The 17,795-nt window shown below is 31.7% G+C and overlaps 1 protein-coding gene across 6 annotated transcripts in view; it reads right to left on the reverse strand.

Annotated features, from left to right (window-relative positions):
• Nucleotides 1-295: 295 nt before the first annotated feature.
• The window catches only part of KRAS (KRAS proto-oncogene, GTPase), a 44,012-nt gene continuing 26,512 nt past the window's right edge, over nt 296-17,795 (reverse strand). For 4 of the 6 annotated variants that reach the window (XM_059682401.1, XM_059682398.1, XM_059682397.1 and 1 more), the window contains 3 exons: nt 16,586-16,745; nt 9,508-9,631; nt 4,654-4,742 (listed from right to left, as the gene is read on the reverse strand). In XM_059682401.1, coding sequence (XP_059538384.1) covers nt 9,512-9,631; nt 16,586-16,745 — 280 coding nt within the window. In that variant the 3' untranslated portion in view covers nt 4,654-4,742; nt 9,508-9,511. Of the gene's footprint in view, nt 4,743-9,378; nt 9,380-9,507; nt 9,632-16,585; nt 16,746-17,795 lie in introns of all 6 variants that reach the window. The other 2 variants (XM_059682402.1, XM_059682399.1) reach the window with 2 other exon arrangements.

The following is a 17,795-nucleotide window of genomic DNA, read 5'->3' on the forward strand; positions in this document are numbered from 1 at the left end:
GAACTATTCCAATTCCATATCAATTGTTGGGTAAATGTTTCAAATTTCTGTTAAGAAATACACTAGCCCTAGCTGGTTTGGTTCAGTGGATAGATCATCAGCCTGAAGACTGAAGGGTCCCAAGTTCGATTCTGGTCAAGGGCACATGCCCGGGTTGTGGGCTTGATCCCCAGTAGGGGGCGTGCAAGAGGCAGCTAATCAATGATTCTCTCTCATCATTGATGTTTCTATATCTCCTCCCTTCCTCTGAAATCAATAAAAATACATATATTTTTTAAAAATACACACTAGCATAGCCATCATAACTATTTTTATTACATTACAATAATTAGGAGCAGTACAGTTCATGACAAAAATATTACAAGTTTCAGATCACTTCACAGCACATACTCCTATAAACATTTAAAAGTTAATTTTAATTAAAAGAGTGGTCATTTTTAAATGTAATGTTTGATATGACCAACATTCCTAGGTCAGCGCAAACAAATGATGGAAAACAACTGGATCACACTGCGTATGTCCCACAAGAAAAGCACAATGTACAAAATGTGCATGTTTCAGTTTACACTATACAAAAATAGTTAAAATACATTCCAGGTAAACATGTTACATTAAGAAATAGTACTAGTAAGAAATTGGCACTCAAAGGAAAAATGCAAAAGTATTTTCAACATGAAAACACAAGACAGTGGAACTGGAAACTTTTGGATAAAACATTACATAACCCATTTAACTCTATGGGGAGGGGCGATCTCTGTAACTGACATTTCTGTAGGTAATAATTTTGTTTTCCCTAAATTCATCTAAATTACCTAGCATCATCCCAAACAGGCACTTAAAACTATTAAACTAAAATAAGTATTAATCTAGTTATCACTATATTTTAAGAACTGGTTAAGAATATATCTTTAGAAAGAAATAATTTCATTTTCTGAAGGAATTTGCAGCTACCAGTTGTATGCTGTTCAATTTATCAAAGCAGATTTCATGCTACCCAATATTAACAGAGAAGTTATTAAATTCAGTTTTATAGTAACTGCTAGGTTCTTAAAAATCAGCAATATATAATTACCATGAAAGTATTACTTTTGGACAAATGTAAATGATAGCTTTTATTACCTACAAAAACAATGTGTAGAAAAATGGCTGGAAGAAGAAACAGTAACTGGAATACAAATGAGATGAACTTATGCAAACTGCAACTTAACATGCCTCACAAGATTTCTTTATATATTAGGACAAAATTGTGCGATGGTGGCAAAGGTTTTGATAACCTATAAAAGTTAGGTTCTAAATTCCTATGCAGTGTGACTCAGTTAAAATAGAGCCTAGAATTCCCAATTGGAAATATTCATTCAAATTTTACTATATACTTCTGATACATTCTTCCACAAACATGTTTATGTCTTAAGACTATAATTTAGCATTTTTTCAACTTCAACTTTATCTTAAGTCTGTAATAATTAGATAACATTTATGTTACTTCTAGGATCATCTTTCCTCTTTTAAAATCTATGAAAACAAACCTGTGTCAATTTATTCTAAATTTAGATAATAAAGGATAATTACCACTGCATTAAAAAAAAATTTCCCAGCTACATCAAAAATTCAAGAGTCCTAAAAAATCCCCTCACTCAATTATGCACTGCTATTCTTGAAGCATGGCCATTTCTTTATCTTGGGTAGAAACAAGAGGAGGTTCTATATAAGTCTTAACACTCCACCTAGATAATATTCCATGAACCTTAGTTTAGCAAACCATTCCAGAAATCATAATGAATTTTACACAGAAATGTCCTTTTCTGTCCATTAGTTCAGGCATATGTTTAATCGTCCTTAAATAAACATAACTATTTCAGAATTCATTATTAATTTTAAAGTCTATTTTAATTACTTACACAAAGAGACCAACCAGAATATTACACACTTGGGGATTTTAATATTATTACATACAACTTAATGTATACTATAATTGTCCCAATAGAGTCACACAATTATGCCAAATAAAAATATATAATCAAGCTTACGCCTTTAAAACAATGAAAAATGATTTAAATAAAGTAGCTTGATTAAACAGTTACACTGGAATCAGAGCAAAATAATTATTCCAAAAATGGAAGAAATTTCAAGAGACCGACTCCCTTCCCTACAAAACTAAAATATGCATGGTTATTTCTGGGTCATGTGCCAAACGCCTTACAAAGATTACAAACCACTCTAGAATATAAAGACTACTTTAGCATAAAGATTATGTCCCTTTTACCATAATATCCTCGGTGCCTTGTGTAGTGCCTGGCATTTAGAAGGCACTCAAATATGTTGAATAAATGAACCATGCTAAAAAGCTTTATAAATTAAATTTTGAAGTATTTTTCACTGTAAGATTTTAGTTATTAAAACAATGCAATGTGTCACTGTTACCAGAGTTAATCCTAATGATAAATTATCTAAGGAATTCTTTCAGCACAGTCCTAATTACAGATTATCTAAGGAATTCTTTCAGCACTACCTTTATTAAATTCTTCTTCCATTGGATAGGGTTCTGTCTACTCATAGCAGGTATGAAAATTCCTACATAGTCACTAACGGACCAGTCAGCAAACATGATATTCAAAGGTTAAAGATTAAATTGCTACAACCACCTCAAAAATTAGCCATTAGGTCAAATCCCACTGTAGTATCTGTCAGATTATGTTGAGCTTGAGCAAATAAGATGTAAGGCATTCTGATGTGACTTGATCTGAAGCCTTCAAGGAGATACCCAAAACAGCAATAAATCTTGAGGTTAGGGGGAATTAGATATATTAAAAGCATCAAGTCATTGGCCATATAGAAGGGTAGGCAGGCAAGATGACACTAATATGGGAGGAAAAGTCTTGGATATGGAGAAAGGATATTCAAAAATGAACTTCACCTCTTGCATAATTGCCTAAAACTGGTATTGAAGATAATAGCACAGGTAAAAATTATGCCAAGATTGACAAACAGGTATATTTTTATGTAAACTGAATGTAAATCACATAATTGTAAGGCTAGCTCTGGCCTTGAGATGAGTTATTTTAACATGAAGAAATGATAAGTGATCTGCCCAAAATCAAAGTTGTAAGACACCAAAATCTAAGTCACCTTCCTCCTAGTCCAATATTTTCACCTCTTGCTTTAAATGTACCATCTCACTTTAAATATCTTAAAATAAGCAACATTTTAAATGCACTGAAAGAATCATTTTGTTAATTTATCTACTTTTAAACCTTATTCTTTAAACAAAAATGGACCAGACTTGTAAAGTGTTTATGAAATGTTACTTTAGCATGTTAAGAGAACCAGACAATACTAGAGACTTTGAAACTTTTTCCCTTCATTATTTAAAAAAGTTAAAGTTTTGCCCCATCCCCAAAACCTCATTTAAAATATATACATATAATTTAAGTTCTGTTGTTATTTTTAAGTTATGTTCCTGATCTGTCAGCAGAACCACCACATAGTGAGAACGTATCTTGCCGAGCTAGCCACATCTCTTCCAGTCCCCATTTTTTGACCAACCAATGCTTGACAACACGGGGAGACCATAGGGATGCACTCCATACTGTGAAACTCACAATGGAGCTCAGGGGTTCACACAGGGCCTGGACTTCAACTTGGTCTCTTTAACATCTACTCTAACTGACTCAAATAATCTTTAATATCACTACCAGAATTAAAATTATTTTTAAAGACTGAAGTTCAAGAAAAGGTTTATTGAAAGTTATGGTAGGAAAGAGCACTCTGACACAGGGAGACTACATTTAATTCCTACGAGAATTTTTATACACGTTAAAATTTTTTAAAATTATTACAAAAATTTAGTAGCATGTAAATATACCCCCAAATGGTTGCTAGAATCCTCATTACATACTGGGTCTGCATTAACAGGAAAAGCTATTAAGAGTATTATAAGAGTTTATCTAATGTGGCAAGTAAATAGCCTTTTAATATTTTCCATTGCCTTGTCTTTTTTTCCTTTTTTCCCCTTTTATAGAAAAAATATATTATTTTTGGGAACATGACTATGACAAATAGCAGTGAAAGAGGAAGAAAGCCTTTGTGAACAGTGTACATTTACATTAAGTAACGGCAACTGAAACTACAGGACATGATGGCTACAAGATGAATCTACAGGAAGCTCAGAAATTCGTGTTCCCTTAATGTTCTGGCAAAACCAATCATGAAATCTCAATTGAAGTTATAATTAGTAATTAATCCATGTAGGTGAATAGTTAAAACACAGAATAGGGAGGGTTTAAAAGCTTCATTAATTTGTTTCACATTGAAGTTCACAATTGGTAAGAAAAATAGGAAGTAATCAACTGCATGCACCAAAAACCCCAAGAAAGAAATCTTAGGTATTCAGTTTCTTTTTCACAGGCATTGCTAGTTCAAAAACCAAAACTCAGGGAATACTGGCACTTAGAGAAAAAAAAGTTTCCACTGTCATTTTAAAATAAGCATTCAAGATAAAAGCTAATAGTTTGAATGGAGCAGAAAAAAAGTTAGGTAATGCTAAAGTTAAACAAATGCTAATAATTTAGTGTAATATACAAAAATTATCACTTAAGTATACCTTAAGAAAAAAGTACAAATTGTATTTACATAATTATACACTTTGTCTTTGACTTCTTTTTCTTCTTTTTACCATCTTTGCTCATCTTTTCTTTATGTTTTCGAATTTCTCGAACTAATGTATAGAAGGCATCATCAACACCCTGAAATATAAAACAAGTATTACAATGTGAATATATATGATGGTTTGATGTGTACAGATAACAGGAAAGGTGTATCACTAATGAAAACATTAATACTGAGAGAGAGGACACCTATAGGCAAATGAGTATTTATCAGACCTTTAACATTCTTTTAATGTCTTCTTCATAGATATTTTGTCAATGTTATAAATGGAAACACTGATTTTAACAAAAGGAAATAAAAAGCAAAGGCATAGAATCCTACATAAGCTTCACAAATGCTTTTTCCCAGAACTTAATTTGCTACTAATTTTTACGTATCAGCACACCTTGGTAACCAAAATCCAAATGTGTACGTGTGTTGAAAATGTGTTCACACTTAATTATCCCTGAGTGTCTAAATGTTAAATATTAAGCCTGCAAGTATATAATATTTTCATAATTATTCACAGTAATAATATTTGAGCTCTGGTTCAATATTTGTTTAAATCTGTTAGATTTAGATAATTACTGAGAAGTAAACAGTATTTGAATATACTTTCAGTTTTAAAATATATACTGTAGTAAGGCATTAGTTTCAATTATTACTTAATCATGTAAGGAAGAAATTTAAAGTGACCCAACACACACACTACTTTGAAAAATGTAATACTCTGATTTATGGAAAAGGAGCGAAATCATTTAAATAGGGGTATAATTTACCAATTTAAAGAATATTCTATTTTACTTATTTGGTTTCTATTTGGTATATTAGGCATTCAAAAATTTGCCATAGAAAGCCAAACGCTGTATCTTCAAAAAAATATACATTTGGTCATTTTGGCTGACATCTATTTGTGATCAAAGCAATGTACCAAAATCAGTAATGGTGGAAAGTGATTTTAGGTCAGAATAATTTTCAATCTAATAATTCATTACGTGAAAAGTGGCACTCTGAATATAGTAGCAGGACAGTTTTTAACTGCAATACTGAAATTATACAAGATCTATACATAGTCAATTCTTGTCATGTACCGATTAGAGCAAATTAAATATAAACGCAAAATAAAATTAAAGAAAAAATATTATCTTCTATATATTTTTAAATCTGTTCAACTGAGTAGTACTATTTTTAAAAGCCTGTTAATATAATGATACTTTTTAGCTTGGACACTAGAGAGAATCTTAGAAACAAATACCCAACAATTAAAGTTATATAAATCAAGTCACCTTAAAAACAATGAACATTAGGTTTTTACTCATTTTAACCACCTCTGTTGATATTCATATAAACACATTTGTTGTTATCCTAAAAATAATTTAAAATTTAAGTGATATGATTTCTCCTTTATTGTATTACTAAAATCTTCCAAAATTAGTATTTCAAAATAACAGCAAAATTAAATCAGGACATTTTCTTCAAGTTTCACTTATCTAATTTTCACAACAAATCTAAAATTCAGAGAAGTATCACCAATATCTTTAAAGTGAATACAGAGTGATGAGAGGATTACTCACATTTAAACAAATAGTAAGAAAAACCAGCATTACTGATATGAACACTAGTGAATAAACAAGCTCTCCAAGAAAGCCCCCAAGCTGCACTCATTGAATGCTCCCCACTTTCTGAAATCATTATTGATATAACATATGCTTTTGTTTCATCCAAAGTAGTGAGGAAAAGTATTGGACAATTTATCAAGCCTTAATATATATAAACCTTCATGCTAATCTCCTTAAAAGCAAAAAATTTCCAATGATATAGTAAAGAATAATTTTATAGCTCACCAACCCTTGACTAATTTATGAAAATAAACCCTTAAAATGGATTACTTAAAAGAGGATCTAATCCACCTCACTTAATTTTCATAAGTGCTCTTTGATCACAATTCCATAAATAATCTACTCCATTTCAACTTTTATAATGAAGAAAAATGTCAATGGTACTAAACTGGTGAAGTAGATGCAATAAAAAAATCACAAGATGGATATAAAAAAAACACAATCTAAGTTGAAAACAACACACAAGTATTTAGGATACAACGAAAACCTAATCTGTTAACATTACCTTCTTTTAAGATTCTGACAAATATTTTAGGTTCACATCGCACAGAACCCTCCTTACTAGGCAATCTTACTAAAATAATTTCAATGATTAGGGAAATGTTACAATTAATCAAAACAGAGCAGTAAATGCCTTTTTTTCATATGGAAACTAGTTTATTCTCATACACACATATATGACAAAAGTAGTATCCAGTAATTATTTTATTTAAAATCATCTATTTTAGGACTAAGAAAAACTAATTTGTACCTATTTATCAAGTTTTATAAAAATATTCTTATTTAAAATGTTAAATATTACAAATACACTTTTTTCTTTACATAAATGCTATCCGTGTCCACTGAAAAGACATGAATTAAATTCATCATGCCCAACAATTATTTTATATTCACACTACATAGTCAATGAAAATAGTTTGCACAATGAGAAACTTTAGAAAAGTATGATTCCACCTTTGTTTAAATAAAGATTTAAAGCACAAAATTTATTTTATTCTAAATAGTTCTACTTTAAAAATCACCTAATAGTAAGATAATAGGAGAAAATAAAAAATTAAAATAGAAAATTATAATCATTTATATCGAGCTCATGGCTACTGTAATTTAAAAAGTTTGACTTTTCAAATTGCATTGCAATGTTCAATTTTATCACACCTTCCAAATTATGATACTGCTTTAGATAATGATACTAAAAATATCAAGAGTTCATAAATCTCAATAGAAATTAATGTCAGGCATGCTTTATTTCTTCTTCTGAATTTATATTAGTACTAGAACACACGATATATTCTGGTATGGAATCTACTATTCAGATGTATATTTCATACTTTTGAGAGCTACATTATTTGTGACCTCAAATTTATATAATAAAGACTATCTACCTTTAGTTTAATCAGCACAATAAATGATATCCTATAGTTTTATTTCATGTTCTCACGGAACATTATATATTACAAACAATATATATCAAAATCTAAATAAAGCTTTGGCATAAAATTTATGGCATCTATTGAGTCATAGGTTTTCTGAGCAAGACCAATCTAATATGGATTTAGAAAGGAAATTGAAAAATCACACGCAATAAAATTCAACAGGAACCTCATTAGGCATGGACATATAAAAATGAAAAAAAAAATGTGATTCTGGCTAAGATTCTACTGAACAGGAACCAAATATAAAAGGTTATTTCAAGTAATATGGTAAGCATGTAAGAAAGGATACTGGGAATACACAGGAAGGGCATTATGCTCAGTCTAAAGGTTTAAAGAAAGATTCTTAGAAGACAGATTACAGAATCACAAAAAAGTACTACCTAATTTATAAGACTAGGGGATAAGAATACTAGTATTCCAAACAAGAGCAACAGTCAAGACTCAAGGGACAGTAAGAAAATACATGGTGTTCATTTATATAAGGACAAAGTAATTTCCAAGGAGTTTTTCGAGATAATGCTAGGGGTAGGAATGAGTGAAGAGCCATATATAACACTAGAGGCCCGGTGCACTCAGGGGGGTCCCTAAGCCCAGCCTGTGCCCTCTCACAGTCCAGGAGCCCTAAGGGATGTCTGACTGACGGCTTAGGCCCACTCCCCGCTGGCAGTCGGACATCCTCAGTGCTGCCGTGGAGATGGGAGAGGCTCCCGCCACTGCTACTGCGCTCGCCCGGCTTCTGGCTGAGTGGTGATCCCCCTGTGAGAGTGCACTTACCACCAGGGGGCAGCTCCTGCACTGACTGTCTGCCCCCTGGTGGCCAGTGCACATCATAGCAACCGGTTGTTCTGCTGTTTGGTCAATTTGCATATTAGCCTTTTATTATATAGGATGTTATGAAATTTGAGATTTTATTCCATAGTTAATAGGAAGTCAGAGACTGGATTTGAAAATAAGAGAATGATATTTAAGTATACAGTGGGGCCTTGACTTACGAGTGTCCCGACTAACGAGTTTTTTGAGATATCAGCTGTCTCTTGGCCGATTTTTTGCATTGAGTTGATAGAGTAATTTGAGTTAATGAGCTCCTTAACGAGCTTGGTCTCGGAACGAATTAAACTCATAAGTCAAGGCCCCACTGTATCTCTCTGGTTGCACCATGAATGAAGACAGCAACAGGTAAACCATATAAGAGGTTATAACAGTCCCAGCAGGAAATGAAAGGGGACTGAACTAATGATGTGGTAAAAGTTAGAATGTAACATCACCAGAATTTGTGGTTGTCTCCAAATGGGGGTAAAAGGAAGGAAGCAGGAGTCACCTGAAGACTTCCCAGTTTCTAACTTGGGTGAAAAGAGATGTTGATGCCAGTGAGTAGAATTATTAGCAAAGGGCTTCTACCTTCTGGGACATTCAACCTTATTATAAACTCTATATAGTTTCTTCTACTTTTTTCTTCCTAGACCCTGTGACAAATGTAGTCTATAGCCATCAAAACTGCCTCAATTATAATTAAAACCCATTAAACTAAAAATTCCAATATACTAATTATGGAAACATACCACAGGGTTCTTTTTTTTCAAGAAAAGATACATTTTTTTACTTTGAATTCTTCCAAGAAAATTTTTTTTAAATTTCTTCTTTTACCTCTCATTCCCCTTCACATTTTTCATCCACCCCTCTACCCTCCTCCTGTGAGGAGTCTTTTAATATTTCAAATTAAAAGCCCACAACTAGGTAGTCCTAAAGTGGTTGCACCTTTGTTACTTTTAAAAGACATCTACTTTCTGCCAAAATTAATATGCTGAACTTACCAGATTACATTATAATGCATTTTTTAATTTTCACACAGCCAGGAGTCTTTTCTTCTTTGCTGATTTTTTTCAATCTGTATTGTCGGATCTCTCTCACCAATGTATAAAAAGCATCCTCCACTCTCTGCATTGTAAAACACAACTTCTTTAAAGTCTGTTTCATTGGTAATAGTAATTTATTGGGACAGCCATGTGCAAGAAGTTTGAAATTATGAGCTTTTCTTAAAAATTTCTTTTTAAAACAGACATCAGATTGCTTGAATAAAACTGGGGATGCAATTTTAAAATATGGCTTGAATCCTGGTTTGTTTTTAAAGTCAGTTTTGTTTTGTAATGTGATTAGATTTTTTTTTTTTTAGAAAATTCAAATTAGCAATTAGGGGAGATTCTGAAAAACTTAAGTACAGTTATTAGTGCAATAATTTTAGTTTGCTAAACTAAATCAGAATTAATCAAAACCTAAAGTTAGATTTAAATTATTTCTTTGACTTAGGGAAAACAAATGTTTTATATAGCACTGACCCCCACCCCTCCCACTCCAACCCAGATGGGGAGGAGAAAAGTGGTACAAAAAGGATTTTAACCTTTGTGTTTTTCTTAAAAAAGAAACCACCCCACACACACCTTAAAATACAGTCAGGTCAAGAGACTGGAATCTTGAGTTCTATCTTCAATTACAACACTGTCCATTGAAATTCTAGGATGGACAAGTGAAGCTGAAACTGGGACTTTTGTGGATGGATAACTACATTATTTAAATTCTAAACATTGCGAATTGTTTAAGATATACAAAAAACAGCAGCAGTGCATTCTGTATCTTTATAAGTCTTAAAAATAATTTTTAGAACATTATCCAGTTATACTGACCTTATACTTTCTAGCATTCTAATTCAAATATTCTAAATAAGAGAAAGGGACTTCTGCTTAAGGCTATGGGAAGAAAATTATGGCGACAAACACAATTATATATGGAGATCAACAATATATTTTCCAGTCCAGAAAAGTACGCAATAGCCAAGTGGGACAAAGTGTTTAGTTAACTGTACTGCTGCTTTGTCCTGAAAAATATATCATCAAAGCAGAAGCTTACATCTAAAAGAGAAACACAAATATTCATCTACATGTAGTGCTAATTAACTTAAAAGATGTAATACTTATGTGTATTCTTCTCAAAGAATGAAGTGTTTAAGAAAGCTGGTCTGCTTTATTGCACATTTAACTTCAAGCTTACTGTTTTTTTTATTTTAATTTTTGAGAATGAATTACTATGGAGATTGGAATATTTTAACTCTTTAAAACTGGTAATATTAGTCTTTCTATGACCAAATGTGACCAAATGGACTTAACACCTAATAAGTTAATACAGCCCTAACCGGTTTGGCTCAGTGGATAGAGCATCAGCCTGCGGACTCAAGGATCCCAGGTTCGATTCCGGTAGGGGGCATGTACCTTGGTTGTGGGCACATCCCCAGTGGGGAGTGTGCAGGAGGCAGCTGATCGATGTTTCTCTCTCATTGATGTTTCTAACTCTCTATCCCTCTCCCTTCCTCTCTGTAAAAAATCAATAAAATATATTTATAAATAAATAAATAAATAAGCTAATACATGCCAAATGTATGATTTGTAGTTTTAAATTAAATCAGGCACAGAGAATCAGCCATTTTAGTATTAATTGCAGTAAACTGACAGGTAAGGCTTAATTTCTTTATGCCAAAGTCACTGCATATCCATTGCTTGTAATAAAGGAAAAGAAGGTACCTCAATTCATTAATTTTTATCTCAAAAATATATCAACTGCTTTGGTAGAGTTTGGTAATTTACCATTAAAGTAAAACTTTAACTTAAAATTCATAAAATTAAGTTTCAGTTAAGAAGTGGACATTTAAATAATATTTTGATTATATATTAAAATGTACATCTCAAAAGTTACTTATATTTCTATTCAGCTATCTAATATAAAAATCACTATAGCCCTAGAAAATGTGTACCTTATTTTTAATGGAATCAATTTAATCAACCACTAGCTAACTACAAAATAAAAATATCCAATAATTTTCTGAAATCATTAAATATGTTGTACTTTAAATTACATTACCACTTGTACCTGCATATAAAATTTTTAATATTTTATATTTACCATTATTTCTCAAGGAGAGGATTTACTTTTACTCCTAAGTCCTTAAAAAATTATATATTAGAGATTCTCACTGCTAAATAATATAAATAATTTAAGGCATTAAAATGACTTTTGTAGAGCATGTAAAATGTAAAGCATGAGCTAGCATTTAATATATTTTCACATACTTTTTAAATCTGCTCAGTAACTATTCTATTTTTAAATCATAAAAATACTTCTTAAATTTGAAAATTAATGCAAGAATTTAAAAATATACATATATATAAATAAAACAAACCAGGTAAAAGCTCATATTTGTTAAGAATGTAGATTTACTACTCCTGTTTTTAAAAGTTACAAGGTCAATGTAGAGGTACTCAAACATTTTATGAGAGGAGAAAAACAGGGTTTTGGTCCTCTACTAATTTAGCAGAAGCAAAGTTTGATTGTAACTTATTTCTAAAATCAGTTTGAAAGAGTCTACAAGTGTGCACATCCCCATCACCAATACCAGAATATATAATTTTGTTTCCAGCAATGCAGAGAGAGAATTGGAAGCCAATGATTAAAAAGAAGAGATTACTACCCACCACCAAAATATTCAGTATTAGCACCTCAGTTGCTAAAATGATTAACGCAGAAAAACAGTTATTCCAAAATGACTTTTTCATTAAATGTGACTAATAGAAAATTTAAATTATATTTTAAGGAATCAGTTATTTACCATATTTTCTCAGATTTAAATACTTCTTATTTCTTGGTTATATGCTTTAAGGTCATACTGACATCCAGTGATTATTATTTATCCTTTATGCACCTTAAACCACTGGCATTGACACAGAACAATGGTTTCACATTCCAAAATTTGCAGGTAATTTTTAAAGAAATTATAGCTGAACATTCAATACCCAACTGTAGCTAGTTGCTAAGCATTAACTGGCACTTCATAATTAAACTTTCTTTAATGGAGGTCTTATAACAACTAATTTTCAGTATCCAGAAATTACCAATAAAAACCAGGATCACTCAACATTTTTAAGTTCATTAAGAATGGGAATATTTATGAAGGAACAAATGTGTACAAGTTTATACATGTAAATATTTTTGAAAAGGCAAGATATTTCACAATATTTTCAGCTCAGCTACTATCTGAAAACATACTTGTGAGACTAAGGCAATAGAGTACTCCATACTAAAGAACTGTTAATAGCAGCATTCCATATCCTAGGGTCTATAATACTTTCAACTAAGATTTCATTTTAAGCTAGTATTTGAATGGCTTATTACCTGCAAAAATTCTTGCAAACTCAAGGAAATAACATTCTATCACCCTAATTACAGTCACATGCAAGATATTAGCCTTCTTAGGGGGAGAGGAACGGGAGGAACAAGGTGTGTTCTGAAAAGGAACTGTGCACTGCCAAATTTCTCAAAAAACTTTGCAAACTACAGCCTTGAAAACTGAAATGCAGTAATACCACTAATCAAGAAGCTAAATATGGCGTACCAGAGGTGCTCAGTAACTGTTCTATTTTTAACTCATAAAAAGCTAAAGTTCAAAATATTGACCTCATGTACACAAATTCAACTACTAATAAACAAAAGTATGGTACATAAGGTTTTTTGTTTGGTTTGTTTTGTTAAAATGACTTGATCAAAAACTTTCTTTAATGCAGGTCTTAAAACAACTAATTTTCAGTATCCAGAAATTACCAATAAAAACCAGGATCACTGAACATTTTTAAGTTCATAAAGCTAATTTTCACATTTTGCTCAAATTGAGACCTCCAGAAAGCAAAAAAAACCACCCACAAAACCACAAACAAACAAAAAAAAAACTGAATTAGTAGTAGCAAATATGCTGAGACTTCTGCTTCTGTCATCCACTTTACTGAACCTCCCACTTTTGATTGTAGCATACTGGAAAACACACAGCTGACTACCACGGTGTCAATGTTTTGGTTTCAACAGCCTTTGCCCACACTGCCATTCACTGCCCAAAGCAACCAGGAAAATCTGGCAACTGCTAACTGCCCAGATAAATGTAAACCAAGTAGCAGTCTTTACACAGTAGGAGCATGGGAACCACACACAATGCACACTAGCAGAAAATAAACATTCCTTTAGCCTTTCAGATGTGGATTAAAATGACTGTAAAGAAATATAATTCACTATACCCTAGCCATATAGTGGGCATTTTAAAGTTGATGAAATATATATTCTGCAACCCTTATCTTAAAGAAGTATTAGGAGAAATTTCCCTGTTTTCCCCCTTCCTACTTCCCTTTCACAGAATGCATGTTTTACTTCAGATTTTTACAGGCTAACATTAGTAATTTTAAGTTGAAAAGTCTGCCCTAACTTCTAATGTATGACCAAACAATACAGTTCCCCGAAGAATTTGGGCATCAGTACACTACAACCAGAAGGCCAAATGTAGCCACATTCTTTCTTTGTACTGCCCAAAAGCTAAGAATGATTTTTGCATTTTTAAAGGGTTACATAAGAGAAAAAATGCAACAGATACCGCTTGTGGCTCACAATGCTTATTATCTGGCCCTGAACAGAGAAACTGTGCCAGCCCCTGTCGTATGAGAAGCTCTAAATGAATGTCCTGTTCCTACTACCTTAAATATAATGCTTTTTGGTGTTTGTTTTAGGTTTCTGCTCGAGGCCAAAATCTAGGGCATGAAAATTGGTAGTTGTTGATAAAATACAACAAGGATATTCAAATTTATTTTGTTGAAATAACAAATAATAGCAAATAAGTAACAAATAAAATACTCTGCAGAAAATAGGGCTTCAAATTTTCACACAAAAAAATGGATACAAAATTTATAAGATTTACATTTCATTTTATAATTTCCACAATTAGTACCTGAATAGAGCTTTATAAAGTCTTCCAAAAGCATGCAAATATCAAATTAACTTAAACAGAAGAAGATGAATAAACTTCTGAAAGGCAAATCAACAAGTCTATGTAATAAAACAAAGATCAGAAACTAAATATCTGTTATAGTTTAGCAACATAAATTATATAAAGATACCAATAAAACAGTATATAAATATAAGGGGAGCATTAGAAGGATAAGAAGTAAAGAATTCCTTTACATCACTCTATATTTTCATTAGATGATCCACATAAATGTCTACAAAGCAAATTTAAGTTAATCCACCTCCATATCAAAAACACTACATACAACTTCCTTACCTTTCGCCCCCCCTCAAAAATAGCATAAAGCCTAAAAATCTATTTTAAAAGGAAACCAGGTAGTTTTCTGATTAATTATGAATGCTGTGGTATATTAAAGCACTAATATCAAACTCTAAGAATGAACTAATACTTCTGAAATAGTAACCACAGAACAAAGAAAGAAGACAGTTATTTTAGGGTCATCAAATGAGAAGTGGAAGGCAGCATTGTGGGTATAATAAGACTTCCTTTTACTGTCTTCTATTGCCTTTCTACTACAACTACAGTGCAGGTACCAAAGTTAGCATCACCTGAGAGTCAGCTGGATATACTCAGAATCACAGGTCCCAACCTGGACCCACGGAATTAGAATCTAGATTTGAATAAACACCCCAGTTGATTCCTATGCATATTAAAGTATGAGAAACACTGCTCTATTTGCAATTCTTTACATTAGGCAGTCTCCCAGGTTTTTTTCCTTATAAAATTTAAACTAAAATGTTAACTAGTTCAAAAAGTATCTTTTAAAAGTTACAACTAGTGCAAACCACTACAGGGAACTCAATATTTGTTAATAAATTGTTAATGGTAGTAGGTTTGCAAGTGTTTTTAATAAATTCCTCTAAAGTAAAGTGAAGTTCTGTATATCAAGTGTATATCAAGTCTTTCTTTAACTTATAAATCAAAGACTTAAAATAGGACCTTTTAATATATTAAGCTCTTTATTTCATACAGGTAGGTTAAATAATACACTGAAATTATTTTATTTTACCTAGAGAAAAGTTACTTTTAAAATTTAGGTAATTTTTGGCCCTGGCCAGTGTTTGTCAGTGGTTAGAGCATCAGCCCAAGCACCAGAGGGTCATGGGTTCGATTCCAGATCAAGGGCACATATCTGGATTGCAGGTTTGATTCCAGCCCCAGTCAGGGTGTGTGCAAGAGGCAACCAACCCATGTCTCATTTTCACATCGATGTTTCTCTCTCCCTCTCCCTCTCCCTCTCCCTCTCCTCCTTCCTCCCTCCCACCCTTTCTAAAAATCGATGGAAAATATATCTCAGGGTGAGGATTAACAAAAAAATTAATAAACTAATAAATAAATTATAGGTAATTTTAAAAATAAAAGATCAAACTAGCATTAATGTTTGTCAGAACAACCCAGTAAATGAATAACTGCGAATTTCTATTTATTTTCTAAATAGTCTCTTGCTTTACTGAAAACTTTCTCCTAAAATATATCCTTACAAAAACTCTACCAAAGTAAAATACTTCAAATACAACAAAATTTAACCTAGAAACATATGACATGAGACTCTTAAAAGCACTTCCAAAACAGGGAACTCAATATTTGTTCCCCTGTTCTTTCATTTTATAAACATCACAGCAAAAAAAATAATAATAAATAAAAAATCCCCACATTTCTTGAATGTAAGATGTGCTGAGTTGAAGAGAATGTTCCATGTGGAAAGAAACCAAAGCCAAAAGTAATAGCATGGAGACTGGATTAAGAAGTACTGCCCTTTCATATCCTTAAAGGAGCATTTTCCAAATAATTAGTTTCACTTCATATTTTAGTATCGCAGTAGGAAAAACTGATAAATTACACTCAATAATAAAATAGTTATGCTCTCAGGTATGTACATTTATTTATGTTTAGCTTTCCTGCCCCCAAAATGATGTTATTAGGAGATATATTAGTATACTATGGTTAATTAAAATCACTTGATACAGATAAGAGAATAGATTTGTATTTATTACAGTTTTACCTACCTGTCGTGTCTTTGCTGATGTTTCAATAAAAGGAATTCCGTAACTTCTTGCTAAGTCCTGAGCCTGTTTTGTGTCTACTGTTCTAGAAGGCAAATCACATTTATTTCCTACTAGGACCATAGGTACATCTTCAGAGTCTTTAACTCTTTTTATTTGTTCTCTGGGGAGGAAAAAAAAGTTGCATGACAGGTATTAGAAATACAAAAATGGTACACACCTTTTCTTATAAAATATGGCCTAACGAAGACTTTTAATTTAATTCCTGGTTCCCATCACACCAAATTTTGTTTCTCCTTTTCAGTATTGTTTTTCTCCATCTTAAAGAGAGAACTTCTATGTCTCTTACAAGATCTAATACCTAGAAATATACTAAAACTACAATCTAATAGGTTCATATATGCAGTTAGGTCACATGAAAAAACAGAAAATATTGAAAATTCTAGACCACAAAAAAGGTATGCCTAATTTTTAAAATTATAATCTTAGAAACATATATTCTATATGCTGTTAAATGTTTGTATAGAATTAAAAATGTTTTTATAAAACCATGAATTATAACATTAATTTTCACATTTTTCTCACAAAAAAGAGCAACAAGTGGAAAGATTTTTATGTGTACTACCCTGTTTATTCCGTAAAAGTCCTCCTTTTTCAATAAGATGTGCATAAACTCTAAAATTTGTGGTAAAATTAAATTCCTTCAAAATTTTAAGTGAGTTTCAAAGATGCAGCATGAAATAAAACGTCAATTTTTCTACAAAAATATTACCAACCACCCAAATTTCTTTTCCTGTATTACTAGACTATAGAGAAAGCATGCTGTAAGAAATGTTAAACCTCTTAACTAGGCTAACTCACTGTTAAAACATAACCAATGAATGGGATATTTGCTGAATATGTAGTTTTATGAAAACTGTAAATCCTCAAAGAAACAATATAAACTATACTTAATAGTGATTATCTTTAAAAAAAAAAAAAGTCAGTTTTAGGCTGATTTATCAGTTTCTTTAAAAACTGTAATTGTTCTAATACCTGTCTTATACAACTTCAAAGTTGTGGGTGTGTTTTCCTCCTCTTAAATAGCTAATATCCAATTCCAAGAAATTCTACACTAAATATACTTGATTATTTTTAAGGCTACTTAAGTGACACTGCCTCAATTACATTTTCCTATTTTTCTGTTGATGGTTTTCATTTTTATGATAGCTCT

This window comes from Myotis daubentonii, chromosome 2, assembly GCF_963259705.1.
Source record: "Myotis daubentonii chromosome 2, mMyoDau2.1, whole genome shotgun sequence".
In the NCBI taxonomy this organism is placed as follows: domain Eukaryota; kingdom Metazoa; phylum Chordata; class Mammalia; order Chiroptera; family Vespertilionidae; genus Myotis; species Myotis daubentonii.